Consider the following 22,149-nt stretch of genomic DNA (forward strand, 5'->3'; position numbering starts at 1 on the left):
TGTCCAACCTGAACTAATCTCAGTCGCACTGTTCAAAGCGGCAGCATCTCAGTTTCTCCACCCAACCACACCCCTCTTCCCTGTCCAAGCTGAGGCTTCTGCATCTAAATTCTCCAGCCTCTTGCGCTGTTGCTCAGGCTGCTGGCCACTCAGATCAGTGTCAGTGCAGCCATTTCCAAATGTTACTTGGCCCCAGGATTTATTCCCAGAAAGAAACAGGTTGCTGTTTGGAAGCTTTTATTTTTTTCCCTTTTATTTTATTCTTCAAATAAAAGCAATATGCAAAATAGAAAATGCAAGTTTTCATTAAACAAAAGGAAGAACCCTCTTGTTAAACCAGTTTATTATTCTGGGCCAGGTAGTGACAAATACATGCTTTTCTTACAACTAAAGAGATGTTTTGAATGTATGTTTTAATTTAAACTTAGAAATTTTGTTCATAATTACAAACTAGAATATATAATTCTAATTTTCCTATGACTTAAAGAGCACAGTTGGTATTCCAAAGGTGTTGATGCTTGAAAGCTACAATTACTTCTAAATGCACTAAGGTTTTTGAAGCAAATCTACCTTAGACACTTTTTTAGTATTGTATTTTTAAAAAGATTTAGGATTTTACTTAAATCTCTTGTGAGTTCAATGTATCCTCCATTAAATATTGAATATATTTATCCCATTTATTTTTAATCAACTATTTTATAGAGGTGAGTTGTCAGGAAATGTTTAATGTGCACTATTTATAGTACTTTGCTGTAAGAGGCAATGTTCTGAAACTAAATTTATTTTTATTCAGTGAACATAAGTTTAGATTTTTAAAGTTGGTAGATAATTTATCTCCACTAATATTTTTTTAAGCAACTGTGAAGAAATGAATGGGGAGTGGCTGTTGCAGGTTTTACTAATGTCGTGTGTAGCTACAGCTTCCTACAGTTCTAGTCAAGGCTCGACTTTTATTTGAAACGATTCCTTTGGCCCTTTCCAGTGCTGTTTCACTTTAGAAGTAAGAATTGTTTGACAAAGGGAATATTGCTAAAAAAATGTTAAGAGATAAACCTCATTTTAAATTCTACAAAAATATTTATCAAATGGACGTGTTACTTTTTAAAAATTCCCTGCTAAGGACTTTTTTTTGGTTAATTAGTCTTAGAGGGTATATGATTTCTAGAGCTTGTTTTTGTTAATGTGGACTGTGATGTAAAGGACATATTTTGTATGCAAAACATAAAATAAGTATGGCTGCAAAAACTGTATTGTTTAGGGGCCCCAGAAAGAGATTTCATGCAACCATGCCCAGTATGTAGTTCACGCGGTCACAGCTTTGCTTTTGTAATACATGAATAAAAAATAACACTTTCTAATGCTTTCGATTTTTCTTTTTTGAGAACTAGGGTCCAATTAGTTTTGTAGTCATTTTCCAGCATGTAAAATGTTAATTGAAATAAAAAGGGTTTATGGCTACATTAGTTTGACTTTGTAGAGTGCCTAACCCAGGAGTAGATGTCACCTGAGTTAAAAACAAAAACAGCTCCACACAACCACCTGTTGTCTCCGCCGCCCCCCAGCCCCGAGGGTTCTGGCATGTAAATGAAGGCTGCCTCTGAGGCTCAGTTATCCGTGTCACACCTGACAAGCGAATGACTGCAGTAATTCTGTTATGACAAATGGATCTTTCAGAATGACTGATTTTTGTGAAAAATGAGTCTGGCAATTCACGTCATTGGCCTAGAAAGCACCTAGTGATACAAAACTGTTGTGATTGGTTTGCAAAATCTTAACCAAAATCAGACATTCGACTGGAAATTCAGAAGCTTTAATCCTGCTTTGAAAAATACTTCTGCACAATGCTGTCTTTTTCGTAATGAAAAAAAGAAGCCACATCTGCTATGTCCGGGGTCTGTTGGAAGCACAGGTATTTTTTGTTTCCTTGTCTTAGGTCTTCCAGAAACTCGGCTTTGAGCTTGTTAAGGTCTCCGGCCAGAAGCTTCAGGTCGTGAGGCAGCAGTTGCTCATCTGCAATCAAGACAGTCTCAGGTTATCTGTCAATTAAATGAAGCTGGGCTGTCTGGTCACATCAGGAAATTAGTTTACTTCAGACAAACCAACAGCTTCTTCTGTAAATAATCACAATTGAGTTGGTATAATATTTGGACAAAAGGCCACATCAATGTGACAACAATCATTTAAATAAGTCGGTATGAAACTGCCAAGCAAAAAAGACAAGCCTGGTTTTTTTTTGTTGTTTGAGAACTGACTTCACGTATGTGTTGAACTAACAGGTAGACAGACAAAAAAGCAGAGCTAGAAAATGACAATCTGGTTTTGAACCTGGTGGTACCACAGCTGTCCTGTAACTTTCTACAGTGACGGAAATGTTCTGTGTCTGCCCCATTCAGCCCAGCGGCCACCAGCCGAATGGGTAGTGTGACTGGAACTGGATTTTTTGTTAGTTTTACTGAGAGAGAATTCACATACCATACAATTTATCCACTTAACTACAGTTCAGTGGTTTTAGTCTTCAGATATGTGCACCCATCACGGTTTTAGACTATTCCATCATCTTCAGCTGTGGCCTTCCTCCTCCATCCCCGCCCCCCCCAAGCCCTAGGCAACCACTAATGCAGTGGCTGTCTGTCTACATTTCCCCATTCTGACATTTCACAGGACTGGACTCATCATATGTGGCCGTTCTGACGGGCTGCTTTGATTTTGCATACCTTTCCAAGGTTCACCATGTTGTAACAGGTACCTGTGCTTTGTTCCTTTCTATGGCTGAATAGTCCATTTTGTGTGTGTGCCACATTTTGGTGAATCATTGTCAGCTGATGGGCGTCTGGGTTGCTTCCACCTTTTGGCTATTATGAATAACGCTGCTATAAACGTGTACACATTTTTGTATGAACATGTTTCACTTCTCTTGAGCATGTTCCTAGAGGGGCACTGCCGGGTCTCATGGTAATGCTACACGGATGGGCTGTCGGCCGGAGCAGCTGCACCGTCTCCATTCCCAGCAGCAGTGACGGCTCCGGCCTCGCCACATCCTCAGCAGCACTTACACTAGGTGTCCTGATGGGCGGCAGCGGCATCTCATTGTGGTTCTGACTTGCACTCCCCTGATGACTCATGATACCAAGCGTGTTTTCACAGAATGAAACCACCCAACATACCTTTTGCCTCCTTCATGGTCTGAGAGACGATTCTTCGCAGGGTCTGATCCACCTGATGAAGGATGTTAGTTGAACAAATAATTCTGTCTGTTTCCTAGTAACACAGACAAGGTTATTAGAGTGGTTACGTAGTTAATCAAAGACATGGCTAGAGTGGAGGAGCATTATGCGAAAAGGTTATTAGAACAGTTACACAGTTGTAAACTGCGCTCCATCTGGGTGGTGGGTGCTGGTAAATATCCAGTAAGGGGCTCTCCAAAAAAACAAGACCTGTCTGCAGTGTCTGTCAGTCTCTGGTATAAACAGCCCCTTCCCTGCCCTCAGCTACCAGCACACAGGCTCAGCATTTCTGGAAATGTAACAGCTGAGCAGCCAGTGGGCCGCCACCAGGGCACCACTGCATCTGGCGGCCAGAGCCCAGTGCTGGCCTGATGGGCGGCGGTGCCCGAGCATCTTCCACGTGGCGCTCATGCTTTACGCTCAGCTCAAAAAACCTTCCAACAAAAAGTGCTTCCTTCTCACACTGAACCTGAACTGGAGACTTACCTTCTGTTCCACACTGTCCTCAACATATTTCACTGGATTTTCCAGAGCAGTAAGCAATAGATCCGTCAACTCCAGCCTGTGAGAGAAGGTGGGATAAAATTATTAGAGCAAACATCTGTTTTTAAGGAACTTGTGTTGCTGATCACCAAGCTGAATTCTGAAGGAACAGAGGGGCTACAATCTAAGCTCCTAAACAAACGGGGAAACGAGAAATGATTTAAAAGCTACCGTCCACTTGAAGAGTCCAAATGTAGAAGTTTAAATCATGAGCAAAAAAACACCCCTCATTTAAAAAAATACTGATTTCTAAAACTTATCAGTAAGCTCTGGAAGGACATTCTCTCTTTTCCCTCACTGACCACTGAGCTTCCGGCCACCAGGACTCAATTTTACCCCTAAGGAAACGCTCAGTCTTCACTTCCTGGCTCCTGCTCACTTGCAGGATGTGGGTCGTCAATGCTCCTCACTTACCCGGGGCCACGGAAGGCTGAGGTATAGTTCATTCATTCAACAAGTATGTATTGAGCACGTTATATGAAGAACACTGTACAACCAAGTGCGTGAAACTGTGCTAAGCTGGGGGTAAAGCAAGATCCCTACCCTCTCCAAGGGGTAATGTAATGGAGAGAGGCAATAAATTAAGCAAAATAATGATTTCAGACAGTGACAAGTGGTGAGGTAAGATACACGCAGCGGTGACAGTGACTGGGTCATCTAACCGACATTCTTCATGGTTGGTTAGGATGGTCAGGGAAGCCAGTTAAGCATAAATATGTGGAAGGGCAGATTGAACAGCAAGTACAAAGGCCCTGAGGCAAGAACAAACTTGTGTTTGTGTAGAAAACGCTGGTTTGGTTGAAAAGTAGCAAAGGGAGAGGCAGGATACGAGGTTGGGGAGTTCACCAGGGTTAGATCACGTTAAGTTACGGTAAGGAGTTTGGGTTTGACTGGGAGCACAAAGGGTAGCACTGAAAAAATTCAAAGCAGCGAACTCGCTGAGTTAAATCTTAATCTCAAGATGATTTTTCTCATTGAAAAGAACCTAGGCTCTAGAGGGAGTGAGGCACTGGATCCAACCTTGGCTCTGCCACTTACTACATGGTTGCTGGCTTGATCCCCAGTAGGCGGCGTGCAGGAGGCAGCCGACGTTTCTCTCTCTCTACTCCTCTCACATATCAAATATATATATATATATATATATATATATATGGCCTGTGTGAGGCCCCTGCAAGGATTAACCAAGTGGATACAAGTAAAGCGGTTAGCACAGTGCCCACCTCTGGGAGACACGGGATGGAGAGCTTGGGCAGGATACCTGGCCTCAGAGGAGCACGCAGAGCTCTGAATCGTGAGGCTGTTGCGTTCCCACGCATTTTTCTCAGGGTTGGGCTCTTCGATCTTTCTCCCCATCCTGTGGATGGTCTCAGGAGGCAGCGGCCGTGGTCTCTGGCTGTTCCTCTGTAAACAGGTCTCAAGAGAACAATCTAAAAAGAGCTGGCAAAAGCCTAATGAATCTGAAAACAATTTGAAACCACACAATTACTGGTATATTATTTTCCAAAATGTGAAATAAACATATGAGACAAATTATCCCAGCTGCAGCAGGAAAACCGTTTGCAATACTGAGCGTGTAGTTTTGAAAATTAAGTCAATTCACAGAAGCCTCCTAATCAATTAAATTCTCCCCAGAGACAGGGATGATTTTGATATGCAAATAAATGTGTGAGTAAGAAAACGTTTTAATTACATTTCCGGGCCAGTTGGTAGACTTCGTATCTCATACTTTGGTAATAAAAGTTGTCATCTAAAATCAAAATCAAAGGTCTGGAAACGGCAGCCTTGGTCAGGAGACAGGGAGCCTGGCCCCCCAGCGCCGCGGCAGACAGCAGGTCCTGACCCCTCAGGCAGGTGACGAAGCCGTCCCACAGGGCGGGGGTCCGGCCGGGCGGCGGGGACACCTGACTCCCGCCGGTGACGGCCAGCAGGAAGCACTCCAGGTACTTCAGCAGCTCCTGCCGCAGCGACTTCCACGGCGGCGCCTGCGGAACACGAAGAATTGCGATTTCTGTTGGGCGCCGGCGCGGTCACCGTATTTACCGCGCTCTCTGCGCTCGGCACGCGAGCCCCGGCACTGCAGCAGAGGGGCCGCGGGGCGCGCGGGGGGCGGGGGGCGGGGGGCGAGCGGGGGGCGGGGCTCCCGCGCGTCCCCGGGGCGCCCCCCGCGCCGGGCGGCCGGAGCGCTCCGAAGACGAGGCGGCCCCTGCGCGCCCGCCGCGCCCCCTCCCGGCGCCCGGCCGAGGACGGCCGCCCTCTCCCCGGGCGCCGCTCCCTCGCCGCCCGCCTTCTCCCCCTTAGAGCCGCTCCCGGCCCCGCGGAGCCGGCTCGGGCCCCGGCCGGGTGTGAAGCCGGCTGCGCTGGGGCTTTTGAGCGAGCCCTTCCCGGGGGCCCGGCTCCGGCGGCGGGGACGCCCCCCGCACCCCGCGCGCGGCCCGGGGAGACGCGCTGGGGAGACGCGTGGGGAGAAGGCGCAGCGCATCCGGCGCGCTGAGCGCGGACGCTCCAGGGGCCCAGCTCCGCGGGAGCCGCCCCGGTGCCCGCCCCCGGCCCCGCCCCCCCGCCGGAGTCCCGCCCCGCCCCCCGCGAGGCTCCCGCTCCACGGCCCCCTGCGCCCCGCCCCCCGCCCTGACTGACCAATGGCCGCGCGCGCACCGGCTCCACGGCCGCGTCCGGCATGACGTCATCGTAGGCGACGACGCCCACGGCCCAGCCCCGCTCCCGCCGCAGCGTCCGGCTGAGCGCCCGCGCGAGGCTCGACTTGCCCGCGGCGGGCAGGCCGCACAGCACGCAGAGCGCCAGCCCCCGCGGGCCCTCGCCGCGCGCTGCTCCGGCGCCCGCGCCGGTCTCCATGCCGCCCGGGGACGCCCTGCCCCGCGCCTGCGCAGTCTCCCGCCGCGCTCCTGCGCCCCCTGGTGCCGCGGGGAGGAAGCGGCGCGTCAGGAGCCGGGGGACCCGGGTGCTCGCCGTGTCCGTGGAGTCCCCGCGGCCACCTGCGGCGCTGGCGCGAGCCCTTTAGGCGACGCGGCCCCCCGCTGCAGGACGCCGCCTGGGGGGTCAGGCTCATCCTCCCTGCGGGGCACCCGCAGGCGTCAGGCCCGGGGCCTCGGCTCTCACGCTGACGCCCCTCCCCGGGACACCGCAGGAGACTCGGAGCCTCTCCCCAGCGCTCCTCGGAGGCCCAGGGACTGGGAAGCACGGCACAGGAGGGGAGGCTGGCCGCGCGCGCCCCGGGCTCGGCCGCCGCTCACTGGGGGGCTTCGCGGGTGGCCGGGCGCCGTGACGGTCAGGGGCGCCCTCACGCGGGGCGCGGCAGCCGGAACGCGCATGCGCCGCCGCGGCGCTGGAGCCTCACGCGGCCCGAGCCGGAAGCAGCTGCTGCTGGGTGTGAAGCCGGACGAGCCGGAACTTGCTCGGTTGCACCCCCACTTCCCCGGTGCCCGGGCGGAAACTCAACCTCCGGAAGAGAGGTTCCGGGCTGGCCCGGCCTGCAGGCGGCCGAATGGAGACCGAGACTGAGGACGCGCGTTGGGGCCGCCGCCCGACGCTGGCCTCTTCCTGGGATGCGGCGTGCGGGGCCCTGGACCGGAGCCTCCGCGTCCTCGGAGACGGTGTCGGCGCCCGGGACTCCGACTGGGACGAGCTGCTGGCGCCGCCTCCCCCGGGGTGCGCTTGGCCGGCGGGGACGGGCTGCTGCTCGGTGACAGCCGGCTCCGGGCGGGTTGCGAGGGGACCCGGGGGCCGCGAGGGGACGGGTCTGGGCCCGGCAGCCGGGGGCGGAGCCGGGACCGGCCTGCGCGGGGAGCCCGGCGCGGGGGGCGGGGCGGGTGACCTGGACGCGGGGCGCCGCGACTCCCGCCTCCTGCCCTCGGGTCGGCCCCGAAGGCCCCGGTCAGAACCGGGCCCGCCGCTGCCCCGGTGGACAGACGCGTGTCCGCCACGAGGCGTGAAGGCCCAGCCGCGGGGACTGTCCTGTCCCCTTGGGCAGAGGGCGCGCTCTTTCCCCGCCGGTGGCGGGTCGGGGTCCCCGAGCCTCACCCGGCAGAGACGGGCCCGGGGGCCGAGGCGCCCATTCCTGGGTCAGTTTTTTTTTAAATTTTTTGAAAATATTTTTATTGATTTCAGAGAGAGGAAGGGAGAAGGAGAGAGAGAGAAACATCAATGATGAGAGTCACTGATCGGCTGCCTCCTGCGCGCCCCCGACTGGGGACCGAGCCCGCAGCCCGGGCCTGTGCCCCGACCGGGAATCGAGCCCCGATCGCCGGGGTCCCAGGTCCACGCGCAGCCGCCGAGCCGCCCGGCCGGGCTGGGGCCGTTTCTGTGGCCGCGCGTGGACCGGAGGCAGACGGCCGCGCTCCGCGGGCGGTCAGAGGAGCGTGTGGTCTAACACTCGTGCCTCTCCCCTCAGCCAGGACCTGGTGACTCTGAGGAGGAGCCCGCGGGGCCAGGACGACAGCCCCTGCTTCCTGCACCTGCGCTGCGACCCCCGCGGCGGGGGAGAGATGGTCTCCGTGGGCCTGCTGAGCTCGGCCAGGAACATGGAGGTCTACCTGCGCGGGGAGTACTGCGGCACCGGGCGGGGCCGCGCGGGCGGCGAGCGCGGCGGGTGCGTGTGTCCCCCCCCCCCCCCGCCGGCGGATCGGTCCCTGGCGTCGGTGTCGCGGGAGGAGCGAGACCCCCCGGGGCCGCCCCGTCGGCCTGGTTGGTAGGAGGGTGGAAACTGAGCCACCAGAGGCAGGGAAGCCGGGAGAAGCGCAGCCCGTCGGTGCAGGTTTCTTCTGTTTCCTGCAACTCCCGGGGGTCTGTTTTCCAGAAAGTAATTTGTGCTTCAGGCTGGAACTTTGAACATAGCTTCTCCTGGGAGGCCCTTTGCAGACAGCGCAGGAGCCCAGCGCTGGGCTGTACCAGCCTGTGAACCCGTCAGTACACTTTTTGGGGTGGTTTTTTTTTCTGATTTTTTACAAAGGTTCTGTCCTAATCTTTCTCTTGTACCATGCATGTTGGAAATAGTAAATACGTTTATTGAGCTTTAAAGTATGCTCTGTGCTCCATGATTCTACCTTTGTTATCAAATTTAATTCTTTCATGTACTAGTAAGTGGCAGATGTAGGCTCAGTGCAGTGTAGTAGGAGGCCAGCACCTTCATGCCTCCCCGGACAAGCTGAATCTCAGGGAAGGTGTTGTCCTGGAAACCTTTATTTTTAAATGTGTCTATTAAAACTGATAATGTCTGAAAGTAAAAAAGTCAATTTTTATTTTTTATTTTTAGTGAACATGAAAAGATTATTTTGTACAAAAAATATCTAAAATTGGAGTCCTCCACACAAGCTTGTAAAATAAAGGTAAGTCATCACTAAATCTGAACTAACTTGAGACTGCAGTTCTTGTATGATGCATATCTACTTTATGTCGGGTTAGTAATGCAGTTAGTCCAACTTAGTCTCTGGTTTTAGTTCAGGAATACTTAGTAAACATTAAAAGAAAGTTATTTTCTAAAAATGTTTTTCAACGTTCTCCTTTTAAAATTTGACCATTTACTAGCTGTCGCAATGTCATGCCATGTACCATTGTTAATACAGTTAATACTTTTATACTCTTAAGCCTTGGAAAACTAAGTTAAAAAAATATTTTTATATAAAACTTAGGTGCCAAGAAAGCCACAAGCAGATTTGGTCCGAAAATACTTAGAAAAAACACAGTTAGAGACGTTTCAGACAAGGGCACCACATGATGATTGTGTTTAATATCATTATTTATTTAACTGAACTTTTGTTTTAAAATAGTTGCTCTCCTTTGGTGAAAAGCAGTGTGTTTTCATCAGTAAAGTTGTGGTGCACATGAGGCCTGTTTCAGCAAATTCTTCAGCAAGCTCTCCTGCGCTGGGATCAAGGGTGGACCTCGAGAGGGTCCAAACCATTGTGGAGGCCATTGGGTCCACGCTCTCTCCTGGGGCTCAGCAGCTGATGAATATGGTTAGATTCCAGCAGCAGGTACGTAGAAAGCGATTTCTTTCCAGATACCATTAAAGTGCCTTAAATGATGGCTTTTTATTAAGGACATGTAGTGACTTAATTGTTTTCATTGAACTCTTATTATTGCTTTGTATAAGATAGCATTTTGTATACCTGCCCTCTTGCAAAAGAATGTTTTTGTTACAGAGTTCACAATTTTCCATGAATTCACTCAGTCATGTAGCTTTGATGAATGAGTGTTTATTGAGCAAATTCTCAGTGAAGAAGCCACTGTTTGGGTCACTGTAGGAGGTTCAGAGATCGGTTCTCTGTAGCCCATCTTCAGGGGTCTTCACAGTCTCATTAGGGCAGTTAGGATGCCTGAGTGAGAGATGACGAGGGTGGTCAGGATGGTTTGCTGAAGGAAGCGGCGTTTTGCCGAGGCCTTCGAGGAGGAGGCTCGGAGTCCGCAGGTGAATTTGGAGGGATGCAGTTTCACGGGTAGAAGTGTGGGTTAGATCTTCAAAGAGAGAAGGGGCAGGATATAGCTAGGAATGGATAGTAGGGTTTTTTGGTCATGTTTTTAAGGTTTGGGGGTTTTTTGGTTTAATTCCAAATATCTTATGGCTTCTCTGCCATGAATTTCTGTCAGTTCAGAAGGGCATTAAGTAAATGTTCTAATTCTTTCCTCATGGGCACTCTATTCCCCACCTTGATGTGATTCCTTCTGGAGTTTTCTTTCCTGGTAGAAACACACACAAGTCCCCCCACCCAACACATGGGCGGTAACCTGCTTTCCCCACACACCTGAGAAATCATTACCTATGGGGACACTTGGGGAGCCCTCCGGGGGAAAAAAGACAGTGGTCCCGTTAAATCTTCTTTTAAATATGCTAATGAAAGACTTCCTGCAGGTGGGCAGGCCGTGCTTATGGAGTGACTCTGCCGGACATGCCTGGTCCTCTAGGATTGCTTAGTGTTACCAACCAGCAGGCTGTGGACAGTCTCCCTGGACAGTGTCGTGTAGGCCGTGTGACTCTTTATTGAGAATAAAGTAGGATGTTGCATGACCCAGACTCCTGCCTCTGCGGAAGTGGTGTTGCCACACACACTGTTCAAACCTGCACCTGTTAACTTGGGCAGGGCCTGTCGTGAGGGACCTGGGAGCCGGGTTAGAAGTCCTAGACCTCTCCCGGCACTGCCTGTGCCTGGGAGCACTTGGGTTTTTGAAAGTCTTAATGATTTCTTGTACTTGAAGTTCAAATTTGTAGGCTTTGTCTTTGCTTCAGCAGTTTCAGATAATTGGAGGGGAATCTGTATCAAAGTGCCTGGCATGTAGCTGTCTCTCGGTGTAACTGTGAGAGGATGTATCCCATTTTCTCAAAGAAAATATATTCAGTTGAGTTGAGGTCCTAAAACATAATTTGTTATCCTACAAATTACTATTATTATATATTTTTTTAAAGCAGGTTTTTGGGGTTTCTTTAGTCTTTACCCAAGGATATTTCCCCCCCCCCCATTGCTTTTCAGAGAGAGTGGAAGGGGGAAAGACAAAAACATCGATGTGAAAGATCCTACAAATTATTAAAGCAGACATAGCCCCAAGGTAGCTCGTGTTAGTCATTGAGGACATCGCAGACTTGCCCATAGAACATCACGCTCTAACTACATAACTCTCTGGTGCATCTTCCATGAGAGCAGTTGCTAAAGATGTCCGTAGGTGGGCTTCCCAGATGTGCAGGTTCACAGGTACTATTTAATTCTCTGAAAATTACCAATTCCTGTGACTCAGTTGAGAGCACGGCATTTTATTACCATAAATGAAGAAGGCCGCTGTAGTGGAAATGATTAAAATCTCAGACTCGAGTTTGGTGGCCTGGTTGATGTCCTGGCTCTGCCTCTTACTAGTCGTGTGACCTTGGCCAAGTTACCTTAACCTTGGTCTCCTCAACTTCATACTGGACAGCAGTGGTAGCTTCATAGGGAGGTTGTGAGGGTCCAGTGAAAGAATGCACATTGCCTGATTCTAAATTGCTCCAGAAGTTAGCTGTCATTATCATTAATGTTTACCTGTTTGCCTTGCTTAGAATTGTATTCCCATTGGAGAGCAGCTGCAGTCGATTTTGGGAAACGCAGCATACAAGCGAATGATTGGCCTGCAGTCATCTCCTGCCTCAGGAGCCCTTGACGGGTCGCCCTCCACACCTGTTTCTTTTAGAACCCGACTGACTTCGGGAAACGGGACTGAGGACCTGAAAGCTTACATTGAAAAAAGTTCGCAGCCGCCCGGTGGAGGAAATATGTCACACCTGGGAGAATGTAAAATTGTGCCACAGAACCATTCTCTTCTCGAGAGTGACCTTAAGCATGCAGTGTCTTCCTTCCTCCCAAAGAGGGCAAGTGACAGCTCAGGCACAGCTCACTCCGAGCTGCTGCCCTTTCTCCAGAACCTGTGTGGGCAGGTGAGCCGCCTGCGAGGGGGACAGGACACCGAGTGGCCGGGACATGCCCCCAGACCCAGCGAAGGGGTCGTCGGTGTTGGGTGAGTATTTAAATAACTGCTGGCTGAAAGTGTTTCCACAGATCGTTTCAGGAGCTTTTACACTTTCCCGCTAACACACTTACAGGAAATAAATATTCTGAGCAGAGTGGATCGTTTTCAAAGAAGAGCCTGAACCTGGAGGTGTTGAGGCTTCTCAGGTGTAAGGGAGGGCGCAGGCACCAGGGAAGGGTTGGAGTAGAGAGCTGCCTGTTGAGTGGCGAGCAGCTGTGGGAACCGTACTGAACATGTTTTGCCTCTTTGCTGAACCATGGTTACAGGCTATTTTTTCTGTATCGTGTTAACCTAAGTTAATTTTGGAACCATCAAATCATTTCTAAGCTTATAATTACTTACAGCGCCCAGGCTCTCATCCCCTGATCTCATGCTTCCAGTTTTTGGCAGCCCTGGTTTGATGGAGGTGGCTCTTCAGTGTGGGCCTGTCCTTTACAGAATTGCAATGTGTCCCAATATTGCCCTGGACTCAGTTCTGCGCCCCAGTCCTGGCTTAACTGTTTTGCTTTAACTGTTTCAATCTTTTGGCTTAGATTTTTCACATATAAAATGAGGTAGTTATATTGTTTGAAATTTTCCTAAGGTCTTCAATAGTGTTGAACTTTGAGGAGTTACTTTAAAAACGTGGTTCTTAGTAAGGGTAGAGAAAGATAACATTAGTCTTTAATTGTTGATAGTCTAGGACGGTAACTGGCCAGCATGTGATATGGCAAAAATAAAACCCCCAAAAAACAGAAATGCAAAGAAACAAACAAAAAACTGAACAGATTTCGAAGCTGCTTCTGGTCCAGCTGAGATGGGATGCCCCCGTGCCCTCAGAGCCTCCCCTTGCAGACAGACATCCTGCATGTCATACAGCAAACATCCAAAGGCTAGAAGGTGGAACGGGGGCGGACTGCGTGGGGACTGGGAGGCAGCACCCCTTCATTTTCAGTTACCTGAGGGTTTGCTTTGCCAGAGATTGTGCTGCATTTTGTCAGATATTTTGTGGGTGTCAATTGACATGATCATATGAATTCCCTACAGTCTGTTGATGTGGGGAATTACTAACTTTGAAAAACTGAGCCAGCCTTGCATACCTAAGGTAAGGCATGGCATGGCAGGGGTGTAATTCTTTTTTACACGTTGCTGGATTTGATTTGCTGATATTTTGTTGAGTAGTCTTGAATCTAGCTCAGGAGAGATACTGGTCTGTATTTTTCTTTATACAGCTTGGTCTTTGTCTGGCTTTATATCAGGGGAACACTGGCCTCATAAAACCAGTTCTGTGTTTTAGAAGAAATTGCATAAAATTAGTGTTATCTTTTCTTAAAATGTTCAATAGAATTCTCCAGTGAAACCAGGTGGCCTGGATATTTCTTTCTTGGAAACTTTTCAATTATAAATTCAGTTTCTAAGGCAGGTAAAGGTATCAGTTCTCCCCATTAATGTAGAGGTTAATGAACATGTGTATTAAAACCCCACTACGATGTTCTGTGGACATAGACATGATTCTTTTTAAAATTAAGAGACTGCAGAAGAGGTAGCAGCTAAAACAACTTTGAAAGGTGTTAAATTGGGAGGGGTCACTCTTCCTAATGTCGTCTCACATGGTGAGAGTGTTGAGACTGGAGTAAGTCCTGCCAGAGGGGGAGGAGCACAGGTCAGTGGAACGTTCGAGGGCCCAGAAATAGACCCACACAGATATGCTTGACCGATTTTGACACGGGGGCCTCAGCAATTCAATGGGACAAGAATAGTCTTTTTAACACAGGGTCCAGGAGCCGTTGGCTCTCCAGTTGGCAAAGTGAGCCCTGACCCAATCCTCACACCTTGTACAAAAATGAGCTCTGGGTGGATGATGGACTTTCATGTAAAACAAAGCTGTCTGCCGGCTGCTTGTTGTAGGGTTGGGTGGTTTTTTTACCACATTAGAGATAATGTTACTGTTTTTAAATTTGTGTTTAGGATGGGAGAGCAACCTGTTTGCTCCTACCTGGAAAAGATTCTTTCTAAAAAGATGGAACTGATGGAGAAGAAGCTGATGGACCACATCGATCAGCGCATCTGTCAGCTCCAGGAGCACATCGACAGCAAGATCGCTGTGTTGGAGGACTTGCTGCAAAGTCCCAGCTCCCCGCCCGCTGGGCTGCGTCTCACACACGACGACTCCGGGGAAGGGCTTTCAAATGGGGAAAGATGAGGGCTCCATGCGCAATGAACTGCAGATATTTATTACCTATTTATTTCAAAGCAAACCCCAAAGAGTCCCGAGCAGGCGTGTTAGTGTCGTTTGGGAATCGTCATCTTCCTCGCACCAGGTGACCTCGGCCTTCGTTCAGCTGTGCCTGAGGTGGGACCCGTCCTGCACCCGAGAGGGAGCGCGGTTGGTCAGGGGCCGTGTTTGCAGTGCTGTGCGCGCTGTGGAAGTTTACACGCACTTCTGTGCTTAAGTGTCTAAAACGTTTAAGGGTTTCCGGTGCAGCTCCTTAGTGTGATGTGTATGTGTTTGAGCTGCGTATTTTTTAGTTTATACACAGACTATGTTTTAGGGACATGGGAAAAGTGCTCAGAGTATTTGATTGATTTCTTCTCATTGTTCTTGGAAAACCAGGTACTTGGGACACGCAGCCTTTGATTTCAGGTCACCAGGTCACATTCTGTATTGTTTATCTCAGATAACAAGGTGCAGCGTTGGCGACTGTTACTGGTGTGGTGGTCGTGCCAGTCGAGTGCTGCAGTAACTGGGACAGGAAGTCAGAACAGCTTCTTCCCTGCTGGCGTAATTACTGTTGATTTAGTGTATTGGACCTGAGCCCTTTCCTGGGTGTGGGTGTGGGACGTGCCGAGGCTGCGGGAGGGAGTAAGGCAGTGACAAGGAGACGGCAGTTCTCGGGGACGGGCTTGATTTTCAGAAACTTTAACTCTTGTCTGTGTGCTGAAGGGTGATGCATTTGCATCTAAGAAATAAGAGTGTTCGTTTTGGACAGGCCTTGTCTTAAGTAAATAGAAACGCTTCCTTGCCAGTGAGTCTCTGCTCATTCACACGGTGTGTTCACTCCTACACTGCTCAGGTGACAGTGTGTGGGCCTCACTGCGGCCTCAGTCACGGAGAACCTGCGTGTCACTGTTCTGGTCTCTAATTTATGAGGCGTTCACAGCGCGTGTAGCTATAAGGTAGCCTTTCCTTTCCACTCATGAGAACTCTGCCTCACCTCAAGGGGAACCCTCAGTTCAGGTTACAGCTTCTGGTACTTGTAGTCTCTTCACTGATTTACAAAAATGCCGCCACGTGGTTGTAGCCACAGTCACTACCCTCAGAGCCAGGACCATGGATAAAAACGGGTGGAAGGGGTTGAAAAACTGATGATAGAGTCTCCTGCATGTATATGATGAGAAAATATAATTGGGGAGCAATATCACGATCATTTTAAAAAATAATGTTCGTCAATGTGAAATTTCATGTGTGAATGGTTTCCCTGCCTGTTCCGTGAACTTGACGCACGTTGTGACTTTGGTAAGTGGAGCACGGGGGCCGGCAGTGTCCCGGTTTAACGGGACCGGGCGAGAGAGGAAGCAGCGTCTCTCCCACGGGCCTGGCTGGGTGCAGGCAGAGGGGCGGGGCCTGCGCGGCTCTTCCTGGGCCCTCACCCGGCCACCTCCACACCCAGTACATGGCTGGCGCTGTGTTCGCCGTGCAATCAAATTGGCATCCTTGCTTTTCCCTACTGCTTGCTAAGATTATAGACGAGTTGGCGTCATTGAATATTTAAACCCTCTCTGCTGTTCCCCAAGAATGCAAAATCTAGAGATGAAAAGACCGGCCTGGATGAAAGTGGACAGCACGGCGCCGTTGGGAACACACGGGAGAGGGTGAAGCCTGGCCCGTCCTGCTGGCAGACATGCAGCCGCCCACTTCCAGAGCCACACGGTTATGACTTACACACACGGGGAGGGAGATGAGCCAGAGGTGCCAGAAGCTTGTCCCACACCCCAGAAGGGATGATGCCAGAACAGAAGGGGCCGGGTGACTGCAGAGCACATTGTGGGGTGTTTTGATGCTGAGAAGGAAGTTCTAGTCTGAAGCCAAGTGGTTTCCTATTCTGAGGTTCTGCCGGGGCGGGGGGTGCAAGCAGAAAGCCTCAGACCTCATCAGAACCAGGGGCGATAAGAAGCTGTTTCATGATAGTCCCCCAGAGGAGAGAGGGAGGCAAGCGCGAGCTCTCTCTGAAGCAGTTTGTTATAAGCCTCTCACCCTCTCTTGACCCAAGAGGATCACAGAAAAAATTGCACCCCCCCAGCAGAGACTGAACGGAGAGCCTGGACTTCCGCGCTCACTGGGCTGTAGAGAGGTGTCCCAGGGCCGTGTCCCAGGAGGCCGAATGGGGAACTGAGGCTTATCTCCGAGTTGTAACACCCCTGCCCATCCATTGTGGTGTCGGGGAGACCTTGGGAGTCGACTTCCTCACTGACCCAGTGGCACTGAGGCACCATTCCACCTACCTCCTGGGGTGGCATCAGAGGAGGCCTAGTTGAGATCCAGGACTTTCTCCTGCACCCGGGGTAACAAGGCCACTTCTGTGGTGCCAGTGGAGGAAGCATGAAGTTTTTTCCTGCAGTATTAACCGTAAGGACTTCATTGAGCTCCTAGAGGTAAAACTCATGAAAGCGTGCCTTCCCCCGGCTCCCCCCCCAAAAAAAAATCTGGGTCCACAGTTTTTTTAAACTCTCAAGCTAATCCTCATTCGGCCTCTGGCAATTCATTAATTATCGTTTACTTGCTCCCTCCAGCTGCTGCTTGAGCAGTGGCCTGCTCCTGCTAAGCTGATTCTCTTCTCTGCAGTCAGTTGTCTCTTCAGTTTTTGGGGTGGCTCTTTGCCCTGTGACTCCAATTCTCTGGTTGGCCTAAGAAGACTGGTTGACTTTCAGTTTAGTTTTTTCAGCTTTTTTCTTGTTTTGAGGATGACAACTCACAAGCTCTTTACATGGTGCAGTGAAAACTGGAAGTTCTGTGTTCATTTCTATTCACTTTGTTATTTCTGTTCTTAGACTAGATAATCTTGGCTGACCTATCCTCAAGCTCACTGGCTCTTTCTTCTGCTCACTAAAGTCAGATGTTAAGCTTCTAGTGAGTTTTTTTCAGTTATTTTACTTTCCAACTCCAGAATTTCCATTTGGTTCTTTTTTAAAAAATGACTTTCTATCTCTTTGTTGATGTTCTCTATTAGAGACATCACTATCATACTTTGCTCTTTTAGACATGGTTCCTTTGAATGTATTTAAAATAGCTGATTTAAAGTCTTTGTCTAGTAAGGCCAATGTCTGGGGTTCTTTGGACCAGCAATTAATTGCTTCCCTCCGCCTATTTTTATGGGCCGTACTTTCTTGTTTCTTTGCAAGTCCTATAGTCTGTTGTTGAAAACTGGACATTTAAAATAATATAACATGGCAACTCTGAAAATAAGCTTCTCCCCACTCTCCAAGGATTTTTATTGTTACTGCTTGTTATAGTTGTTACAATAAACCCTCGATTTTGGGGACCTTGATTTAACAGACTTCAGATTTAATGGATACAATTTCCAGTCCATATGTCATGTGAAAATTAACACCCTGTTAATTTTAAAATGCTTTTAACCAAGATTTACTTATAATTAACAGGTTATTTTTTTGTCACTAATTTTTAACAAATTTTAGTGATTAGGCCATATATTGGAAAAAACACTGTAGTAATTTCGTCGACATAAATAAGTATCTACAGCTATAGTCTACATATTTAAATCCAAGAGTCACCGCCCATAAACAATATTTGGTGAATGATTAGCACGTGATCACACTGCGTCAAGCACAGTAATTGGTTCTGTTGTCACTGGCTGACTTTCTGCAGCACTTTTAACTCAAGCAGGCTGATGTTCTCAGGCACTAAGCCCCGCTCCAGCCTGTGCATCTGTTTACTCATGGTGACTGGTGACTGGATGCATTTACTAGACCTACTCAGCATAAATTTAAAATTACAGTGATACATACAAAAAACTTTTTTGTGAAATAAACTTTTCGTACTTAATTACACAAGTGTGTCCACATAAGTAAAAACAGGTCAACTAATTTGTCAAATTTTTGACATACGCATTTGGAAAACCTACTTTATTACATAACGGACTTTTGGCCTTAACGGACACCCCCTCTCCCAGATTAGCTCGTTATATTGAGGTTTTACTGGGTGGTTTTTTTAGCGACTTTTCTTAACAAATTCGGTTAAGTCTGTATTCCTTGCTGTGTGTGGACGCTGAAGCCTCTCTTGATTACTTAGTGGTCAGCTCCTGGATTGCACAGAGATTATCTTAAATGTCTGGAGCAGTATGTTTAGATATTGGTCCCTCCACATTACATTTTATTTTGTTACAAACCCAAATTTGCTAAGAGTCAAACTTTAAAAGGTTCTCTGAGGGACACAAAGCCTCAAAAGGTGAGACTGAGATCAAATGATTTAAAATAGTATTCGGGCAACCAGATTTCCATTGGGGCTGAAATGTGTCTGAATGCAGCGGAACTCGGAACTTCGAGAAGGAGAGGGGGTGTCCACAGTGCTGATGTCACACAGCCTGCGGCCTGGTGAGCACAGAAGGTGGAGCCGGCCGGGTGCCGTCCATTCTGCTGGCTCTGGTGCAGACTGTGCCCCTAACAGCGAGCTCTTCAAGCTTATATCTTAACTGCTCGGAACGAGGACAGCTAGGATCTTCTCTCTCACGTTAAGATGTACTGTCCCCTAAAGCTTGTTTTCATTGTATTTTTTCTTTACTGTCGGCACTCGTCCAGCCTTAATGTCTTAGACAGTAAGTATGCTTGGGCGGAGGGTCGTTTATTCTTTCCTGGCTCACCGTTCCCTGGTTTCAGGAAGTCAGATTCAGCAAATTGCTCGTTCGAGACAAATTGGACTTCCTGGGAGGGTTTAGGATTCAGGAGGGGAAAAGGCAGTTGTGAGTGGGAGAATGGAAACCCTGTTTCCTAGAACAAGGACCCCAGACGGATTTGTGTCTTCTCAGTATGTTCGATCATGACATTTTGAAAAAGCTATTCTCACAGTCGTTCCCATAGGGGATTTTTAAGCCTGATGTACAGTGAGGGGTTAGTTCTTACTCTGAAAGTGAACATATTTTAGGGGCCCAGGTGCTTGGGAGTAAAACCACTTGCTCACTGCAGGCCTGTTTGTTACGTGGCTGCACATTACTGCCTGTGACAGGGAGAGGGAGGTTCTCCCTCCCCCCCGCTTCCTCCGGATTTTCATTTCAGTCCATCTCATTCATAAATAAGCCATCATCGCTTGGCCAGGTTAGTCTCCTAGGCCTCCCTGGGAAGACTCGTTTGTGTTTGTTTTTTTAAATGCTTTTATTGATTTCAGAGAGAGGAAGGGAGAGGGCGGGAGAGAGAGAAACATCAATGATGAGAGAACCATTGATCAGCTGCCTCCTGCTCGCCCCCCACTGAGGGTCGAGCTGGCAGCCTGCAAATGTGCCCTGACTGGGAATCGATCCTGGTTCTTAGGCTGATGCTCAACCGCTGAGCCACGCGGGTGGGTAGGCTGGTTTGTGTTTTACACGCACAAGACTTTGTGCTTTGGGCTCCTTCTCCCTTCCCCGGAAGAAGCTTATAGAGCTTGCTGCCTGGCTGTGTGGGGAGGGGAGCCATGTTCATTGCCCACCCACCCTCCTCTGCCCAGATGAAACGTCTTCTAAGATCAACTCGATAATCTCCTTCAGCATCGGTGGCGGTATCCTGGCAGCTATGCTCCTGCTGATAGGTATCGTCACCTGTATTTACTTCAAAGTGGCCAAGGCACTGAAGTAAGTCACGTAAGAGTGGGTGACACCCCTCACGTGGGACACCCGGGCTCTGCTTGAGCAGGGTCCCTCCTTGCCTGGGGGTGACACCCTGGGTGAGGCCGGATCAGCGGGCAGGTGTGAAAAGGCAAAGGCAGGTGAGGGTAGAATCCTGGCTTCCTCCCCTCTGGCTGGGGTTGTGAGCTCATAGTGCGTGTTCTCAGCCAGGCGCTGTGTGTCAGCTCCGTCTGCTGTCCTGAGGCCTCCTGGAGTTGACCCTCAGCTGGCAGACGCGGGGCACTGGCCGGTCCCTCCCTGTGTCCCAGGCCCTGCACACTGGAGACTGTGGGGCTGGCCGTGTGAATGAGCCTCTGCCTCAGTTCACCCAGAGGCCGGGCTGAGGTGACCTCCCGGTGCCTGAGCGGGGAGCTCTCAGGATGTTCTCTCGTTCACCGTCCATGGCCTTGGGGACAGGGAGGCGGCCTGTAGCCTGCAGGAGTGTGGGGAAGCCGAGCTGTGCATGGAGGAGTGTAGCTCAGACAGGTAATTACATTTGGGGGCGAGGACCCTTCAAATATGGGAGATTGGTTGTCAGGAGCCGTGCTGTTCCCACACTAGGAAGGGAGCCCGTGAACCTGAAGGTAACTGCAGAACCTGGGGCGGCCGGTCGTGGCGCCTTCCCCCCCCCATGCTCTGCATTTAGGGGCCCACAGCGATCAGCTGGGCGATCCACACGCACAGTCCCCTCCCCCTTACGGGCTGTAACCTGACTGTGCGTCTCTAGTGATCAGGAGACGAAGGAGTTGGACGAGCGGGGGCCGGGGCAGGAAGCGTCCACCTGAGGCTGGTGTCCTGTGTTTGGCTCCAGCCCTCAGCTTCCCAGAAACCCCTGACGGTTGTGACCAGTGGACTAAGAAGGAAGTTCTCATCCCACATGTGTGTCTGTCTTTTCTTAAGCTCTCCAAATCCACCTACTTGTTTGGCTGTAAAAAATCATCCTTCCATGGTCACCCAGGACAAGATCACGGCGGCCACAGCCATAACCGCTGGCTACTACCCCAACCTCCGGTACTGTGACGATTGCCAGTTTTATGCTGACTTTGATTCCCTGCCTCCATGCTTCTGTGATGTAAACGAGGGTCTCTGACTCGGGCGGGCATAAACATCTTCACGAGCAGTATTTCTTTCTTAGCAGAGTGTTTTATATTCAAGGCAAGTTTTATAGTGTTTGTAGTGTGTGCTGTGTAACGTGTTTGTGTACTTTTGAATAAACGCAGTATTGAAAACAACCCTCGCCGCCTCGCGTATGTTTGTTGTTAGTTACAGATGTTCTTAAATTGGTGTATTGCCCGCGCTGGGACTTGGCAACCAGCCTGTGATGTCCTCTTGCAGTCTAAGGAGAGTGAGGTAGGAAATAAAACCTCTCCAGCCCCCGGAGGATTCACACTGATCTTAGGGCGTTTCCTGTCTCGGCCCCAGCTAATCTTCCGAAGCTGGCGGCCTTCGTTCAGGCTCCTCTCCTTCCCGGGAGTCATCCGCTCCCTTCCAGCTACTCCACGGCGGACGGTCCTGCTTGACTGTCCCGAAGGTGAACCCCGTAAACCTGCCCCGGGTCAGCGTAGGCCTGCGCCCTCTGCAACCCCAACACTCCAGAGCCCAGCGAGGGGTCTGGGCGTCAGGATTCCTTCCTCTCACCTGTAAAACAGTGTCTGAGGGTTTTAATTCACCTGCCTCAGGCTCTCTGGACATAACCAGCTAGAAGTTCCCAGAACTGAACCTGGCCCTGGCCCAGACTTCTTCCACCCTGTGTCTCCTGCCTCACTGCCAGCAGCCTGGCAACATCAGAGTGACCACCTCCCAGGGGCCACCTCCCAGCTTGATTCTTTGGACCCCACAGGCTTCAGTGTTTAGAGAAGGGCAGTGATGTTCTCCCCTCAGTGATCTGAACATGTCACAGGCAAAGGCCCGATTCCTATCAGTGCCAGGAGGAATTCCTCAGTGCCCACCCCGTGCCAGGTGTTGGAGGCTCCCCATGAATAGCTTTAGCTGGGGTTACCCACGGGGCCTCCGGGAACCAGGGGAGGGGA

General features: G+C 50.0%; 2 protein-coding genes across 3 annotated transcripts; one reads left to right on the top strand and one right to left on the bottom strand.

The window, feature by feature from the left end:
• Positions 1-1,794: 1,794 nt before the first annotated feature.
• Positions 1,795-6,626, bottom strand: PSTK (phosphoseryl-tRNA kinase). 2 transcript variants are annotated; one of them, XM_081158355.1, is made up of 6 exons: positions 6,402-6,626; positions 5,458-5,749; positions 5,026-5,224; positions 3,711-3,786; positions 3,165-3,258; positions 1,795-2,010 (listed from the first exon to the last, which is right to left on the bottom strand). In XM_081158355.1, the coding sequence occupies exons 1-6, from the start codon at positions 6,615-6,617 to the stop codon at positions 1,811-1,813; spliced, it is 1,077 nt and encodes a 358-aa protein (XP_081014481.1). In that variant the 5' UTR covers positions 6,618-6,626; the 3' UTR covers positions 1,795-1,810. The 2 variants fall into 2 exon arrangements, with proteins under 2 accessions (XP_081014481.1, XP_081014482.1); XM_081158356.1 differs by having other exon boundaries at positions 6,420-6,619.
• A 52-nt stretch (positions 6,627-6,678) lies between these two features.
• LOC308567088 (ATPase PAAT) lies at positions 6,679-21,351 on the top strand. Its single transcript, XM_081158331.1, has 6 exons — positions 6,679-7,430; positions 8,173-8,370; positions 9,034-9,106; positions 9,548-9,754; positions 11,803-12,257; positions 14,217-21,351. The coding sequence occupies exons 1-6, from the start codon at positions 7,267-7,269 to the stop codon at positions 14,449-14,451; spliced, it is 1,332 nt and encodes a 443-aa protein (XP_081014457.1). The 5' UTR covers positions 6,679-7,266; the 3' UTR covers positions 14,452-21,351.
• Positions 21,352-22,149: the final 798 nt, after the last annotated feature.

Source organism: Miniopterus schreibersii (assembly GCF_964146895.1).
Source record: "Miniopterus schreibersii genome assembly, chromosome: 14".
NCBI classification, from domain to species: domain Eukaryota; kingdom Metazoa; phylum Chordata; class Mammalia; order Chiroptera; family Miniopteridae; genus Miniopterus; species Miniopterus schreibersii.